The sequence below is a fragment of the Corythoichthys intestinalis genome, chromosome 8 (assembly GCF_030265065.1).
Source record: "Corythoichthys intestinalis isolate RoL2023-P3 chromosome 8, ASM3026506v1, whole genome shotgun sequence".
In the NCBI taxonomy this organism is placed as follows: Eukaryota; Metazoa; Chordata; class Actinopteri; order Syngnathiformes; family Syngnathidae; genus Corythoichthys; species Corythoichthys intestinalis.
This window is the reverse complement of record NC_080402.1, coordinates 11730671-11746142: the sequence shown is the minus strand read 5'-3', so window position 1 is coordinate 11746142 and position 15472 is coordinate 11730671. Positions and strand designations below refer to the sequence as shown.

General features: G+C 37.4%; 1 protein-coding gene across 3 annotated transcripts; it reads right to left on the bottom strand.

The window, feature by feature from the left end:
* Positions 1–348: 348 nt before the first annotated feature.
* Positions 349–15270, bottom strand: LOC130920957 (ATP synthase membrane subunit K, mitochondrial-like). Of its 3 annotated transcripts, none has more exons than XR_009064265.1 (4): positions 15051–15270; positions 11910–12002; positions 11210–11545; positions 349–2327 (listed from the first exon to the last, which is right to left on the bottom strand). XR_009064265.1 is itself a non-coding variant. In XM_057844529.1 (4 exons), exons 1-4 carry the CDS (start codon positions 15117–15119, stop codon positions 2260–2262), a joined length of 291 nt encoding a protein of 96 aa, XP_057700512.1. In that variant the 5' UTR covers positions 15120–15270; the 3' UTR covers positions 349–2259. The 3 variants fall into 3 exon arrangements, 2 of the variants coding, with proteins under 2 accessions (XP_057700512.1, XP_057700513.1); XM_057844529.1 differs by lacking the exon at positions 11210–11545 and adding an exon at positions 9369–9429; XM_057844530.1 differs by lacking the exon at positions 11210–11545.
* Positions 15271–15472: the final 202 nt, after the last annotated feature.

Below are 15472 nucleotides of genomic sequence, written 5' to 3'. Positions count from 1 at the left end.
AATTTTTATTTATATATTTTTTTATTTCCATATTTATTTATTCCAATATATATTTATTTAAATTTTTATTTATTCCAACATTTATTTCATTCTTCCACTTATGTATGGAGGACCAGGAGTGCAAAAATTAAATAAGTAAATAAACAAATTAAAATAAAATAAATAATAAAATAAAGAAATAAAAATTGAAATAAATATAAATTCAAATAGATAACAATTGGAAAAAAAAATAAAAATTCAAACAATTATCGAAATATATACAAATTGAAATATCGAAATAGAAGCATTTTAATGATACATTTAATAATTTAATTTTGTATTTATTTTTTCAATTTTTGCATTCCTGGTCCTCCATAATTAGGAACATATTTGAGTTATATAAGCACATGGAAAAACAATAACTATCAGCAATGTGGTTTCAAAACAAAATATACTAAAATTAAATCTGTCTTGCTCAATTTAAAATGGAGTAATCTAATAATTAAGGTCCTGTGCCTTTATGTGTGTTTTAGCTGTTTTTTGAAACTTTTTTTTGTTTTTTTTAACTGTTAACAAACTCTCAGGTAGTTTTTATTTTTTACAATTTAGGTGCGTTCAAAGTCATACAGTCATACTATTTCATACAGTATAATAAATAAATGTACAGATTATATTTTTTTTGTGCAAAGATAAACACTAACAAAAGCAGTGTGGAACATTTTTGCTTCTCCTGGTCTGTTGCTGTTGTGTATAATTCATTCACTCTACATACTAATGAAGCTCCAGAATACAATTATCTGCCAAAAATCTCCCGGCCCAACAACGCCTGCTGTCCTGCGATGACGGCTTTCCGTGTGACAAGAGTGAAATCGAAATCTTGTGGGTTACTTTTGCTTTTCAAATGTAAGAAATGACTGGCTGTTCCCAGAATGTTATGCCTCTTTGAAAAGATAAACATGTTCACTACACACCCACTGCGACTACAATACTGCTGCAACGATTAATCGATTAACTCGAGTATTCGATTAGAAAATATTCACAATAAATAAATTTTATTGCTTCGATTATTCGTTTAATTAAAGTGGTGTTGTAATGCTTTATTTTGAAAGTGTTTGCATTTAGTTTTATTGATTAGGGTGGATACACATGCCCTCTGGTCTGCATCATTTCACATTGCTGAATCCAACTGCTCCCTGTTAAGACCAACGTTAAGTTTTTGTTTGAGCTAATGTTTTTTAATGCATTCATAATTTATAGGTATATTTAGCCATTTGTTGTGGGAATATGTGTCTGAACCATTTGTGAAGAGGATTGTTTAAAAAATGTTAGCATTTTGTAGCATTTAAGCTAGCGGAATTTTGCTATGTAAGTTAGCCAATTGTTCTTTTGTTGTACATAGATGCTTATTCTTTTAATATACCGTTTGAGGCTCAGCTCAGGTATTTTAATTTTTCATGTTCCTTATCCGATTACTCGATTATTCGAACTAGTTCATCGATTAATCGACAAAAATAATCGATAGCTGCAGCCCTAGACTACAGGTTCGAATCAGTGAGAACTGTAAATTAAACGATGACGTATGAACAGTAGAAATGAGTTAAAGACAACATACAGATCGTTAAACACCTTTATTTCCGTCACATACTGTCTATACAATAATAAATAATCGATAGCTGCAGCCCTAGACTACAGGTTCGAATCAATGAGAACTGTAAATTAAACGATGACGTATGAACAGTAGAAATGAGTTAAAGACAACACACAGATCGTGAAACACCTTTATTTCCGTCACATACTGTCTTTACAATAATAAATAATGGCATACTGGCTTAGGCTGCGTTCAGACTGGAGGCATATCTGATTCCAATCGATTTCCTCATCAAAATGGATTTTTAGGGCTGACTGTTCACACTATTTTTAGCAAAAGTCCAAACCAGATCCGGGCCTGCTCTGGGCCACATTATTGAAACACCTGACAGGATGCCGTGGCAACAAAGGCGGCATCCAGCATAGAGTGACATCACCGACAGTCAAATCGCATTTGAGGTATTCAGACTGAGAAGCATCTTATTCTAATCTGATACGAAACTACCTCCCTTATGTGGTTTCAATCAGTCTTGCAAAAATCAAGATTTCTGTGCTTTGTGACTGTTCAGACAACAAAAGAGCCATTCAATGTCAATCTGGATGGGCTAAAAATCAGATTTTGCCTGCCAGTCTGAACAAGGTCTTAGCTACATTTGTTTTTTTCAGGCTTCGCAGTTCTTCGGAGCTTCTTTTTTATTCTGCCGGTGCATGAAATAGGCTGTCGCTGTTGCCAGGAGGATGCCGTAAGTAGCCAAGACACACTGGAAGAGAGCAGAGAGAAAGCAATTTGTCTTGTTTCAAAAAAAAGTGTTGGAAGATAACAGATAAGGGGCCTGGACGTCACTCTATAAGTGCTTAGTTTGTAAAGTACAGGAGACTTTTGACCTAAATTGTTCTTCTATCTAGGTCTCAGCAGTTAGGTGCCATCTAAGAACAGCAAATCAGCAGTTGGGTTAAATGTCTCCCAAAAACAGGAAAGTAATCAGTTTCCACTCAAGTCAAAAGCTAGGATTATTTAGTTCTACGTTGTTTGATGATAGTGCTGAATTTAATTGTCCAGTAAATTGAAATTTGTACTTCTTGTCATTATACACTGCATACCAGTCTTGTTTTCGGCGGCCCTTTTAATTTTCATCTTAGTCTTTTGGACGAGAATACTTATTAGTCTTGGTCATATTTTATTCATCTCAAAATGTGTCTTCGTCTAGTTTTTGTTGACGAAAACTGAAGACAAATTTTGCCTAGTTTTAGTGGACTTTTACTAAGAATGTTTTTGTCAGTAAAATTAAAGTACTTCAAAACTAAATAAATAACTTCTATTTCAAATGAACACTGACAGACGAGCACATATTGTAGCATCTACAAATCTTTCACGTGATAATACACACTTAGCAGGAAAACCGTAGATTATTTTCAATTAATTATTCACAACTGGATGCCACAAAATGTACGTAAAAAGTTGTTCCAGAGTTAAATAGCATTAGGCTAATGCAAATGTGAACGCTACGCTAACGCTATGAGTTACATTTAGTGTGCAGCATTTCACATGAGTGACACAACCAGACACTGCTACGATGCAGGCTAACTACACATAAAATGTAAAACATTGTGAACATGTGACAGAAACCATTGCTCATTTTTGTCGAGTTCTCATCATATGAAAACTCCCATTAGGCTTGTTATGTCTCCCAAAACACGTTTTTGGCTCGTTATCGTCTCGTCATCGTCACGAAAAAAATCGTTCGTTGACAAAACATTTTTGTTGTAGTGATCGTTAATGAAAACAAGACTGCTGCATAGATTTTTAAAAATAAAATCAAGCTTTGCCAATTATCTAAACCGCCCAGAAAAACTTCCAATTACAACATACCGTATTGGCCCGAATATAAGGCTGTGTTTTTTGCATTGAAATAAGACTGAAAAAGAGGGGGTGGTCTTATATTCGCGGTCTAGACATTATACCCATTCACGACACTAGATGGCGCCAGATATCATTGAAGCGATGCTCTGTCATGACAGATCTCAGCTATTCTCCCCATTCACGACGCTAGATGGCGCCAGATATCATTGAAGCGGTGTTCTGCCATGAAAGATCTCAGCTTCTCTCAAATTTAACCAGTTTGCAATTTTTTATTGCAATGTTTTCCCTTATTCATAATTTTTTCAAGACTACAGTTACAGTTAGACTTCACTTTGATGGTTAATGCAGCTATTGCAATTTTGTTGTTTTATCACAACAGATTGGTTTATTTACATTTCAAAAACCAGAAGCCATTCATTTACGAATGTGATTGCACTTTAGTTTACATATTTAAATGTTCAGATATTAAAATTTGAATGAGGCAAAATAACATGCTTTTTCTCTCAAATATATTGTTATAATCATTTGTTTCGGATGTACTGTAATTATTTTCTGAATAAAAACTAATTTGGTGTTCAAAAAGTCTTTTTTCAAACTTGAGTCTTGAAAAAGAGGGGGTCGTCTTATAATCAGGGCCGTCTTATATTCAGGCCAATACGGTATACCATTCAATTGCAGTTTTAATAAATGTTTAGAAAGTTTCTTGACTATATTGTTATTATAATAAAAACAAATTGCTCCAACAACGATTAAAGAGGAAGTTCAGAATTTCAGATTTTTTAAAGCTTCGAGTTAGTGGGGGTTTAATTGGTCGGTGGAGTTGATTTCGAAAAATTCCGTGCAGTTTGTCACTTCTTTGCTAGTTTCAGGGCTCTGGAGTGGCTAAGCTCGCGCGAGTTAATGGTGTTATCTTAGCATGCTAATAAAATACAACATATAACCACACGAGGATCACCCATGCGATCAATGATGTTGGCTATGTTTTCAGGATAAAGTTATTAAAACATACCATTGCATGTGAATAATTTCAGTATGAACAGCAACATTTGTAATCCAGCAGCTATGCAGGAAACAGGCTACAGAGCGGAGTGATATTTTTTCCAGCAGTGTGTTTAAGAGCAAGTCAGCACAGTTTATATTGTTCGTCGTTCTTCATAGGAAATTTATGGAAACTCTCATTTGCCCATTTCTTCTGTTTCCACAGCCTCTAAATGCACATTTCACTATGTTGTCGTTCTTCAGTCAAGACTCGGTAGACTGATGCCAAGTTCAAGGAACGTGGGAAGTCAGCATTTTCCAACCTCCGACCAAGAAAAATATAATTGGAACGCCACTTGAACTAGGAGACCCTAGTCAAAAATTTTGGATTTTTTTTTTTTTTTTTTTTAAATTTAAAAAATGATAATAAAAATAAAAAATACACCGACATCAGGCAGACGTCAATCGTAAAACTAAAGAAGGCAGTTTACAGTGTGTGCTATTTAATTAGCTGACATTTTTCCTCCACTATTTGATCGCTTACAAGAAGGCAGATTTGCTGGAGGTCAAAGGCTAGGTTGATACTAGGAGTTAGGGCTGGGCGATATGGCCTTAAACATGTATCACGATAAATTGAGCAGATTTATCTCGATAACGATAAATGACGATAAATTCGCCCAAGCGGACTGTTATATAATTTGAAAATCTGAATCAATGCATGAAATACAGATTAACTATTTCTTGTTGATTTATTTACCAGCATTCAATTTGATATACTGTATTTAACAATTGTACATGCAGTCTAAACATTAAATTTATAAAAAATGAGGGCTGTCAAAATTATCGCGTTAACTGGCGTTAATTATTTTTTCAAATTAATCACGTTAAAATATTTGACGCAATTAACGCACTTGCCCAGCTCAGACATATTTAAATGTCACTAGAGTGAAAGGCCCACTTGTTAATTGTGTTTTGCGGAGTTTTGCTGCCCTCTGCTGGCGTTTGGGTGCGACTGATTTTATAGTGTAAGTAATTATTGCCATCAACAATGGCGGGCTACTAGTTTATTTTTTGATTGAAAATTTAACAAATTTTATTAAAACGAAAACATTAAGAGGGGTTTTAATATGAAATTTCTATAACTGATTTATTGTTATAATAAACAAATACAGTCCTTATGTACCGCATGTTGAAAATATATATCCATCTTGCGTCTTATCTTTCCATTCCAACAATAATTTAGAGAAAAATATGGCATATTATATAGATGGTTTGAATTGCGATTAATTGCGATTAATTACGATTAATTAATTTTTAAGCTGTAATTAACTCGATTAAAATTTTTAATCGCTTGACAGCCCTAATAAAAATGTATTGTAAGCAATAAGAATTCAAGTATGAACATTTATAACAGCGTGTATGACTTTGAACAATGTACATTGTCAAAATCAATATGCCTGTGCAAACATGTAATTGTAACACAAATGACTTGCAGCTTGAACAGTACACTTCAAAAAGACAACTTATTGTTAATGGCTGCTGTGATATAATTATTAAATACAAGTGTTTACTTTATGGTTTAAGGGTTTTTCCCCCCCCCCAGTGCATTTTTTCATAAATGCACGCACAATAAAAATAGCTGGGGCCATTTCTCGGTCATTATAAGTTTCGCCGTTGGATTGTACTTTATGCAGAATTCTTTACCATCACAAAAGCTATCAGAGGAATCACACACACAGACAGATACAAAATAACGCCACATAGTAATTGCTAGATGCAGTCCGTGCCCAATCCACTCATTAAGTTCAGCCGTTTCGACAAGGTTAGAGCCTCTATCCGACTCCATAACGTTCATTTGTAGCGTTAGCCGCTAGCTAGCGTTAGCCTGGCTACCATTAGAAAGCACTGAAAGCACCATCTCCGGAAATCGTGAGAACAAAGGAGGACAGCGGGTGAAAGCCCGTCTGGATGCCACCAAGAGTCTACTAAATGTCGGTTGAAAGTTTGGTGAACCTCCCTTAAGCCACACTCCATCACGTTTTGCTTGTAGCGTTAGCTGCTAGCGTTAGCTTACCGGGCTTTTGTTTGATTGGCTTCCTGATGATCACGTGACTCCCTACGTAAGCACATTCACTGCTTTCTTAAAGGGGAATGAACATAGACGAACAACACAGAATCAAAGCGGGATGAAAAGACTATTTTCTTGTTTTATTAATTTACCGACAGGGTCAAAATTACGTCGGTCATCGTTAAGAATTTCGGTGACGGTAAATTTTCGGTTTACCGCCCTGCTCTACTAGGAGTGCAAACCTCTTGGTACCTCACGATACGATACGATTTGCGATGCAAAGCTCACAATCACGATGATCTGACGATACCACCATTATAGATACATTGGTCAGGAAATCATTATAGGATATTCTACAAACAACTAATAATAAAAACCTGCTGTGAATTGGAATGAGTTTATCACTAGTAGACGTCCAATCCATTTGAACTGGGAGGGTGGCAGCGAATGAACATTCATTCGCTGCCATCCCTCCTACTTCAAACGGATTGAACGTCTATGACTATCGGTGGCAGCCAATGGCAGGCAATGAGGTAATTTTGGGCCATTTAAGGTCTAACTGTTCATTTTCAGTTACTTCCTGTTGATTTGGTGGTACTTTATAGGTCACTTCCTGTTTATTTTGAGTTACAGAACAAGAGGTGACCAGGGAATCACCCAAATGAATAGGCAGTGACTCAAACTCAACAGGAAATGACCTGTAAATGCCCTAAAATGGACCGCAAATGACATGTAAGTGCCCTGAAAATTAGACAGAATGACTGTGAATGTTCTGGTTTCGAATGAACGAACGTTCCTAGTCTAAATGGATTGGGCGTCGAGCACCATCAATGCAGCCTTAGTGTTAACTGAGACACTATTATGGTGGAAGATTTTGGTAGCAACTTGTTTGTTCCTTTTTATTTTTTTAGACATTGACACCTTTTCAAAACGATATCTCGATTCTTGGCAGAAAGCATATCGATAACTTTTTGGGATACAAAATATCACGATATAACATCATTGATTTTTTTGTCACACCCCTAATTGATACTGCAGGTCTTAATGCACGAATCCGATTTTTTCGTGTTTTTCCCACTCGACTGAGGCATTAATTTGACAGTCTGAACGTGATAAGTCGCATAGGAGTGGACCATTTCAAATCCGATCTGGGTCACTTTCGTATGTGGTTCAAATCCGATCTGGTCCACATTTTTCCAGAATGTGGCTGGCGGTCTTAACTGTCAAGTCTAACAAATAGGAATTCTTGCAGCAATTACGTCAGCAAAGAGCGAAAGCGGCAGGCAGGACAGCAGCGATGTAGCTGTGCATTAGCTTCTAGCTTGATGTCTGCTTTTAAGCATGAAGCTGGCTTGACCAGTCATAAATAAAATAAAATGAAGAAAAGGATAAGCCTGACAAATTTCTATGTTCATTCTATGCTCCGAATGAGCAAACTGACGCACCCACGTCATTTCACGCATACACGTTAAGGCTTAAGCGTGTGCGTGTATGCGTTCTATCAGTCCATATAAACTTTGAATATAAGACTAAACGGTAGGGTTGTTCCGACCATGTTTTTTTGCTCCCGATCCGATCCCGATCGTTTTAGTTTGAGTATCTGCCGATCCCGATATTCCCCGATCCGATTGCTTTTTTTTGCTCCCGATTCAATTCCAATCATTACAGATAATTTTTCCTGATCATATACATTTTGGCAATGCATTAAGAAAAAAATCGAATAAAACTCGGACAAATATATACATTCAACATACAGTACATAAGTACTGTATTTGTTTATTATGACAATAAATCCTCAAGATGGCATTTACATTATTAACATTCTTTCTGTGAGAGGGATAGAAAGACTTGTAATTCTTAAAGGACAAATGTGACTTTGTATATTGTGACTAAATATTGCCATCTAGTGTATTTGTTGAGCTTTCAGTAAATGATACTGTAGCCATGCCCAAATGCATGATGGGAAGTGGAACCATGACTGTGCGTAGTGCTACCAATTGATATATCTTCTCTGCATTGGGAAATAACATAGGGTGTTAAGAAAAAGATCAATTACTACCTTGCTTCCCCACATTGCTTCCCACGATAGCTCTAATCGTAGGGAGAGGGATTGTAAGGCTTTAGCCAATTAAAAAAAGGCTTCAAAGGCTTCCAAAATTCACTCTACCCATTTTACGCTGCCTTTTAGCTCTCTATATAGGTAAAACGGCGCCATTACAGATTGAGCGCGACAATGCGTGACTGGGTTGTGCAGTGCATGCATTAACTGCGTTAAATATTTTAACGTGATACAATTTTTAAAAAATTAATTACCGCCATTAACGGGATAAATTTGATGACCCTACCTTAAGCCAAAACTAAAGACTCTGGATGAGTGTAACATATTATGTCTGTAACGTTAAATACAATTAGAAAACAATTTATTTAAAATATATGTATATCAAAAAAAAGCATGTCCGATATTTTTCTGCCGATTCCGATACTTTGAAAATGACGTGATCGGACCCCTACTAAACGGGGATGATTAATGTCTGTTATTTGTGTCCTCTTTTTGGAAATCAAAATATGATCACCCTGGAATGACATACAGCTAGCTTGTGTAATTTGTTTTGATGCTTCTGCGAATGCGGGTCACTTTGCTGAGCGCATTTCGGACCGTGAATTAGTGCGCATGCGTGATACTTGAATGGCTCAATGCACAAAGGCAGTCTGAACAGGCATGCCAAAAAAACATATGACAACAAATCAGATTTGTGCATTAAGACCTGCGGTATGAACCTAGCCAAAACGTCTTTTGATGGCCAAAATAAAAAAACATCTTGCGGTTTACATTTGTTTAGAACGCTCTGAGGTCGCAATCGGTACCATCTGTGTGGGATAAGTCTGACTTCCCACCTTGCTCGAATGCAGCATGAGCACGAGTGGCACTCCTCTCTTTTGTAGTTGCATTATCCATCTACAAAAAAAAAAAAAAATTAAAAAAAAATGTCCTGCAGAATAAAATGAATTACAGCGGTTTGGTGTGACACTGTTTTCGCCGCGTGGATATTTGGAACAATGATCTGCATTTTGAATTCATTTGACTACGTTAGATCTGTTAATTCATTTTTTTTTTGATATGCTAAAATTGGACCATTGACTCGCACTAGCTTATCCACTACGGAGCCCTGAAACTAACAACTGACAAACTGCACAGTATTTGTTGAAATCAACTCCAACGACTAATTAACTCATTCACTCCAGGCCATTTTCACCGGAGCAAGGCCCTTCGCTTGTTTTACTGGATTTTGACTGATTTTGCAAGGCCCACAGAAAATTCTGTTCAATTGCTATATAAACATGGAACCCACCAAAAGAAAGATTAGACTCTCTTCTTTCAGCAGAATTTTTTTTTAGTTCATATCTTTTTCCATTCTTTAGAAATCAGCATTAGAAAATAGCTAAGTTAGAGCAATTTTCCATTTTCTGATGGAAAAACAGAAGTTTGAGCTTTTTGTGAAAGCATACATTTCAAACATAACTTTGACTTTAACACAGCTATTTTTCGCTTATGTGACACCCCAAACATCTGATTAATGTTTTCGCTCTACAAAATAACAAACAATGAGGTGGCTCCCAGTAATCTGAGTCCGGATCAATATCTGTCTCACTTTTTTCATCATCTTCATCGTTGGTTTCAACCTCGGGCTAAGGAGTAACGCAACGTGAGCTCCGCAGAACGCGTGTGTAACCTGACGCTGTTGTGGACGTCACGTCTGTCTAATCAAGATAGATTTTTTTTATTATTTTGATGATGGTTTGGTTTTCTTTTCAAAACACTCCTCCAGTTTCGTTTGCCTTTTTTTTCCAATCGTTCTCTACATTTTTCTCAAATTATCACGCGTCTTCACAAGATCCCTTCCGTTTCCTGACTTTTTTTCTTTTTCACTTTCTTCCTTGGCCCGAGATGAGTTCTTACCAAATGTGCTACTGACCTTCAGTGGGCCAGTTTTATTGCTTTAAAATGGGTTTTGAGCTTTGTGCATTATATCTTAGATACAACGGAACATATAGACCCTACCCACCGACGTCACAAAATCACGTGATCGCTGTATTGTTCCGCCCCCTTGTCCGTCATTTTGTGTCTGTATTATCAATGGTCTCAATTGATCGAGCAATTTATAATGCATTTCGTGGAAGACTCGGTGCTTTCGGATGCCGTAAACTCACTTGATGCATTGCATAAAAGGCGTTATGTGGAAAAGCTTCAGTTTATCCATTCGCCAGATCCATATTTGATGCCTAAATCGATGTTTTTCGACCCGCTGTCTTCGCCGTATTTGCCTGACATCTGCTAGCTACCCTGATATTTACAACTATCTTGTCCACACAAAATCAGCCTATTCTCACGAAAGTTTGAAAAACTTTAAGAGCTTGGAGGCTTATAAATACTTCGTTGCTGGTTGGGTGAAACAGGTCCTCGTCCACGAAAATTCGGCAGGAATCTATCTTGTGCTTGGAAAAGTGAGTTACGAAATTTTCAATTCAAAATCTTTTGTTCTTGCTAACATCCACTGTTAAGTCTAATGTATTTCATGTCATTTGTCAATGGAGCTAGGGCTTTTAATGTTTATATGGTTTAGCGATAGCACTCTCACTACATACATACGTGTATGTTGTTGGCGATTAGCCTAGCAATGATCTTAATTGTGGTTGTCAGCCCAAAACCCTCTAAATATATATTAAATGCATCTTACCAGATACAAAATGACTACTACATAATCTGTGGTAATCGTTTGGAGCCCAGTTTTCTCGTCGAATTGCAGCAGCCCATCTCGCTCTCTCCTCTCCGGGTCTCTCGGAATCCGGTAGAACTTCAAGTCTCTCCGTCTATCTTCTCTGTTATTGCAACCGACCGCCACACACGCCTTCACCATTTTGATTATTAATGTTAACGAGCAGAAAAACACGCCGTAAATAGGAGGAATGTACGTAGCCGTAACAGGTAAACACGATGTGTTGACGGACAATTGGGCGGCACCAGTCAGGAGGGCTGAGTTGAGACGTCACGTGGGTAGGGTCTATAGATGCCTCTTGTCAAAAAACAACAACAACAACAAAAAAACGCAAAAGGGTATAAATACATTTTCGGGACACTGAAGCAATTAAAAATAGGACGTGTTTATACGTTTTTGGGAGCACATGAGTTAAACCCCCGCTAACTCGAAGATTAAGCCTAATGTCAAACATTCTGAACTTCCGCTTTAACGGGCATGTTTCCTATTCAGAAGAAAAATCATTATACTTGAGATAGCACAATAATGATGGAACCTAAACAACTGATTTTCCCAGCGAGAAAAAAACTAAAGTAAAAGCAAAAGCAGTTTGAGATACAGGATGTGTTAGATCACAGGATATGATTGAACTACGTATATGACATAGGCATGCGTCGCATACATTTCGGCGTCCCTGCATTGTGTAGCTGTTGAAGTACTTTTTCAAACCGGTCAGCTCCACCGACGCTGGCGCCTCGATACCAAATAGTTGTCTCTGAAATACACCACAAGCACACCCAGTGAGAAATTACCTGTAAATTTGAATAAAAAATGTCACACCGTTTGTTTTGTGGTCCATTAATGGCGGTCAAATGTCAAAAATAAACAGGACACACCTGTCTCAACCAATTGTGAAAGCGAAACATTGGCACCTGTGCGTCATTACTCAACTGACACCAGATAAAGGAAGTTAATCACAACCACAATCTTGAAATAACTTTTTCCATTGTTTGAAAACAGAAAGTTTCCAGAGAAAAAGAATTTAACTTTAGCGCCCTCTGCGGAATCTGGGCGGTGCTGTTACGTTTCATTTATTAATGTTTTTTGAAATATCCTGTTTTGTTTGTGGTCTATAAATGCACCTTGTGCAGGGTTTCCCCGTTCCCCTACATATAAAAGATTGCGGCGCACTGCCACACTAAAATAAAAGCCGCCATGCCTTGCTAAAGAGATGTTTTTTTTTTTTTTTTTTTTTTTTTTAAAGGCCGTTTCAAACTCGCGCCAGCCTAGTGTGAAGGGTTCAGCGGCAACCTATTCATGTGTATTGTTATGACCGTAACTATGTGAAGCCCTCTTAAGAGATGAGCTGTGACGTAGAAGGAAGCGAGAAGGAGAACGGGCGAGATAGCGGTCGCATGTCGCAGTAGCCCGCTGTTATTTTGTAATTGTTTGTCTTTATTATTGTTGCCACAATAAAGTGGGTAAGCCAATACCGACTCCATTCCTTCTTCCCCCCATCCAGGGCATTACAGTATTTTGGATCAGACTTTTCGGTGAAAGTGAGCAGTGGACGGCCGTCTTGTCAGAGCGCCGCCGGGATGACGTCAACACCGCATTCAATACCAGAGGGGCAGGCGTACTTACATCTGTGCTATCAGGCTGTTTCGGCGGAAGGATATAAGCAATCACGGCTGACGAAACCTTGATAACTGCGCTTTTTTTTCCCCAAGTTTCATGAGCTGTGGTACACTCGAAAATTTACTCTCATACCTCTCCTTGATAAGCTGAATGGTACTTCGATGTAAGTTTGTGTGGAAATGTAGTTCACGAACAATAACAAAAAAAAAACTATTCACCTACCCACTGAAACTAGTAAACCTTAACACGGCAATTAGAATGTCCCCCTACTTCTTGAAACGGGCCCATTACAAGGGTGTAGGTTTGGTCTCAATGTTGGTAGGGATGATATAACAGCATAACCTGCATGTTCACTTTTTGCTGGGGACGGGATATTAATAAGACCAAACAGATTGGGTGAACAGGGGTCAGGGCTACAAATCTCACCAATATGTACCTAATTAATTGAGGCTAAATGATAAATGCAAAAATCTGTATTGACTTGTACTAATTTTCACACTGCAAATTCATAGCGTCTTAATTTGATCATCTTTCTTAAATCTAGTCGAATATTTTCTCCATCTTGTTTTGGGTGTGAAAGACTAGTTAAAAGATTAATGGGTCAGATTATCCAATTTACTTCAGGAAAATATTACCATTTGTTCTTATTAAGACCATACATCAAAAGTTGGTCATTTTTCACCAAAATCAAGGGGAGGGGAGGGGGTGCTTTCAAATAACGTTTTGAACAATACCAATTCTTGAATTAAGAACATTTCTGACGTAAAAAGCTTTTTAAAAAAAAAAGATTAAATATACTCACTTTGTGCTTAGAATAAGTGTGTTAAGAAAAATAGCTAGGTGAGAATAATCTTATTTCAAGAAATCTGAGTAAAATTTACTTGACACACAGGCAGATAATTTCACCAATTTCTAGTAGATTTACACTGAAAACAACAGAATTTAACTACCCGTAATTTTCGGACTATAAGCCGCTAGTTTTTCCTTCATTTTGATACCTGTAGCTTATAGGCCAGTGCGGCTTATATGTTGATTTATTTGAGTTAATAGGTAACACTTTATGTGACAGCGGCATCATAAGACTGTCATAAGACAGTCATAATTATGACATGATACTATCATGAGCATTACTGAATGCTTATGTCATTAAGTGTCATCCGGGAAATTATGTCACGAGCTTCATTTATTTCCAGCTTGGATTTTTACATCCATTCAAAAGTGAAATCTTTTGCCAGATAACACTAAATGACATGTGTTATAAGCATTCATTATTGCTCAGGACAGTGTCATGTCAATAATTCTGATTGTCTAATGACAGTCTTATGTTGCCACTGTCAAATAACGTGTTAGCAAATACCATAACTAACAATTGATGAAACAACTGGAACAGTAACTGAAGAAACAGCACAAAACATGAATTTTGATTAAAATATAATATATATTTCTGTACAATGCAATGCATGCTATAAGGCATGTTGGATGACAACAGTGTTTACAGCAGGTGGCAGCAGAGGTTGCCTGTCTCCACCAAGGGAGCAGTGATGGCCAAATGAAGCTTCTTGAAGGAATGAAGCTTTGCAGCCTATTGGTTCAAAGATTCATGGTGGTTCGTTTGGTCTTATGACAGTCGTATGATGCCGTTGTCAAATAAAGTGTGACTGGTTACCATCTTTTGGTGTAAATATCCCATTAAACAGTGAGGATATCTGCGACTTATAGTCCAGTGCGGCTTATCTATGAAGAAATGCCGTTTTCGGGCCAAATTTGGTGGGCTGCGGCTTATAGTTAGGAGCGCCTTATAGTGCGAAAATTAGGGTAGTCATCAGCCAATCGAACGTGCGTTTGAGGAGAAAAATGTCACTGTAAGTCTGAACATTATGAAAATCATTGATTTAATAAAGGTGGGTTCAATTCTATCCTTACAAAGTATGTGAAGACAATCTAAATGACCTCTATAACTGAACTCATTTTATAATGCAAATAAGGTTGCTTAAAAGTTGGTGGGGGCAATTTGAGCATCCTGAAAAGTTGCTAGTGTTATGTCCCTAACGTCCCTGAGCAAACCCACGCCATTGACTAGAGCATTACATAGACTTGTCTGTCAACTACAGGCAAATACATCTTCACGTGGACTATGTCGTAGTCCATTTTGCATTTGCACAACGTCGAACGAAATGTTACTTACCTTCACCTCTGTTATCAGGTGGCCGAAACTAGTGAGCGGAATACGCGTTTTAACAGGAGACGTCGGCATGACTGAAAAATATTCAAACACTTGTATAGTTGACGACAAAATACGACTAATTTAGAATTTTACTTCGTTCCAAAACCGCCTTTTTATGGTCGGTTGGCAGGCAAAAGGGTCACTTATACAATCTGCATCATGAATGCAATAGATTCCGGGTTTGCAGTGACAAGTCTGACGACATAAGATTTTAGCCAATCACAAGGATGCTTGTATAGCATTGATAGAATTGACCAATAGACGTTCGAGTTGGTGAGCTGTTCTGCCTGTAGTCAGTAAAACGGAACGTGTCATTTCGCTGTTAACCACGAGATGGAAGCACTATTTTGCTTTACTTAATATGAATAAAGAATAATGAAAAC

Excerpts from the sequence above, each read along its gene's own strand:
- LOC130920957 (XM_057844529.1), bottom strand. The coding sequence starts at position 15,119 with ATGCCGACGTCTCCTGTTAAAACGCGTATTCCGCTCACTAGTTTCGGC. Across the intron at positions 12,003-15,050 it reads ACCTGATAACAGAGGTGAAG|AGACAACTATTTGGTATCGA; the intron begins GTAAGTAACATT and ends GGTGTATTTCAG. Across the intron at positions 2,328-9,368 it reads TCATGCTGCATTCGAGCAAG|TGTGTCTTGGCTACTTACGG; the intron begins GTGGGAAGTCAG and ends GCTCTCTTCCAG.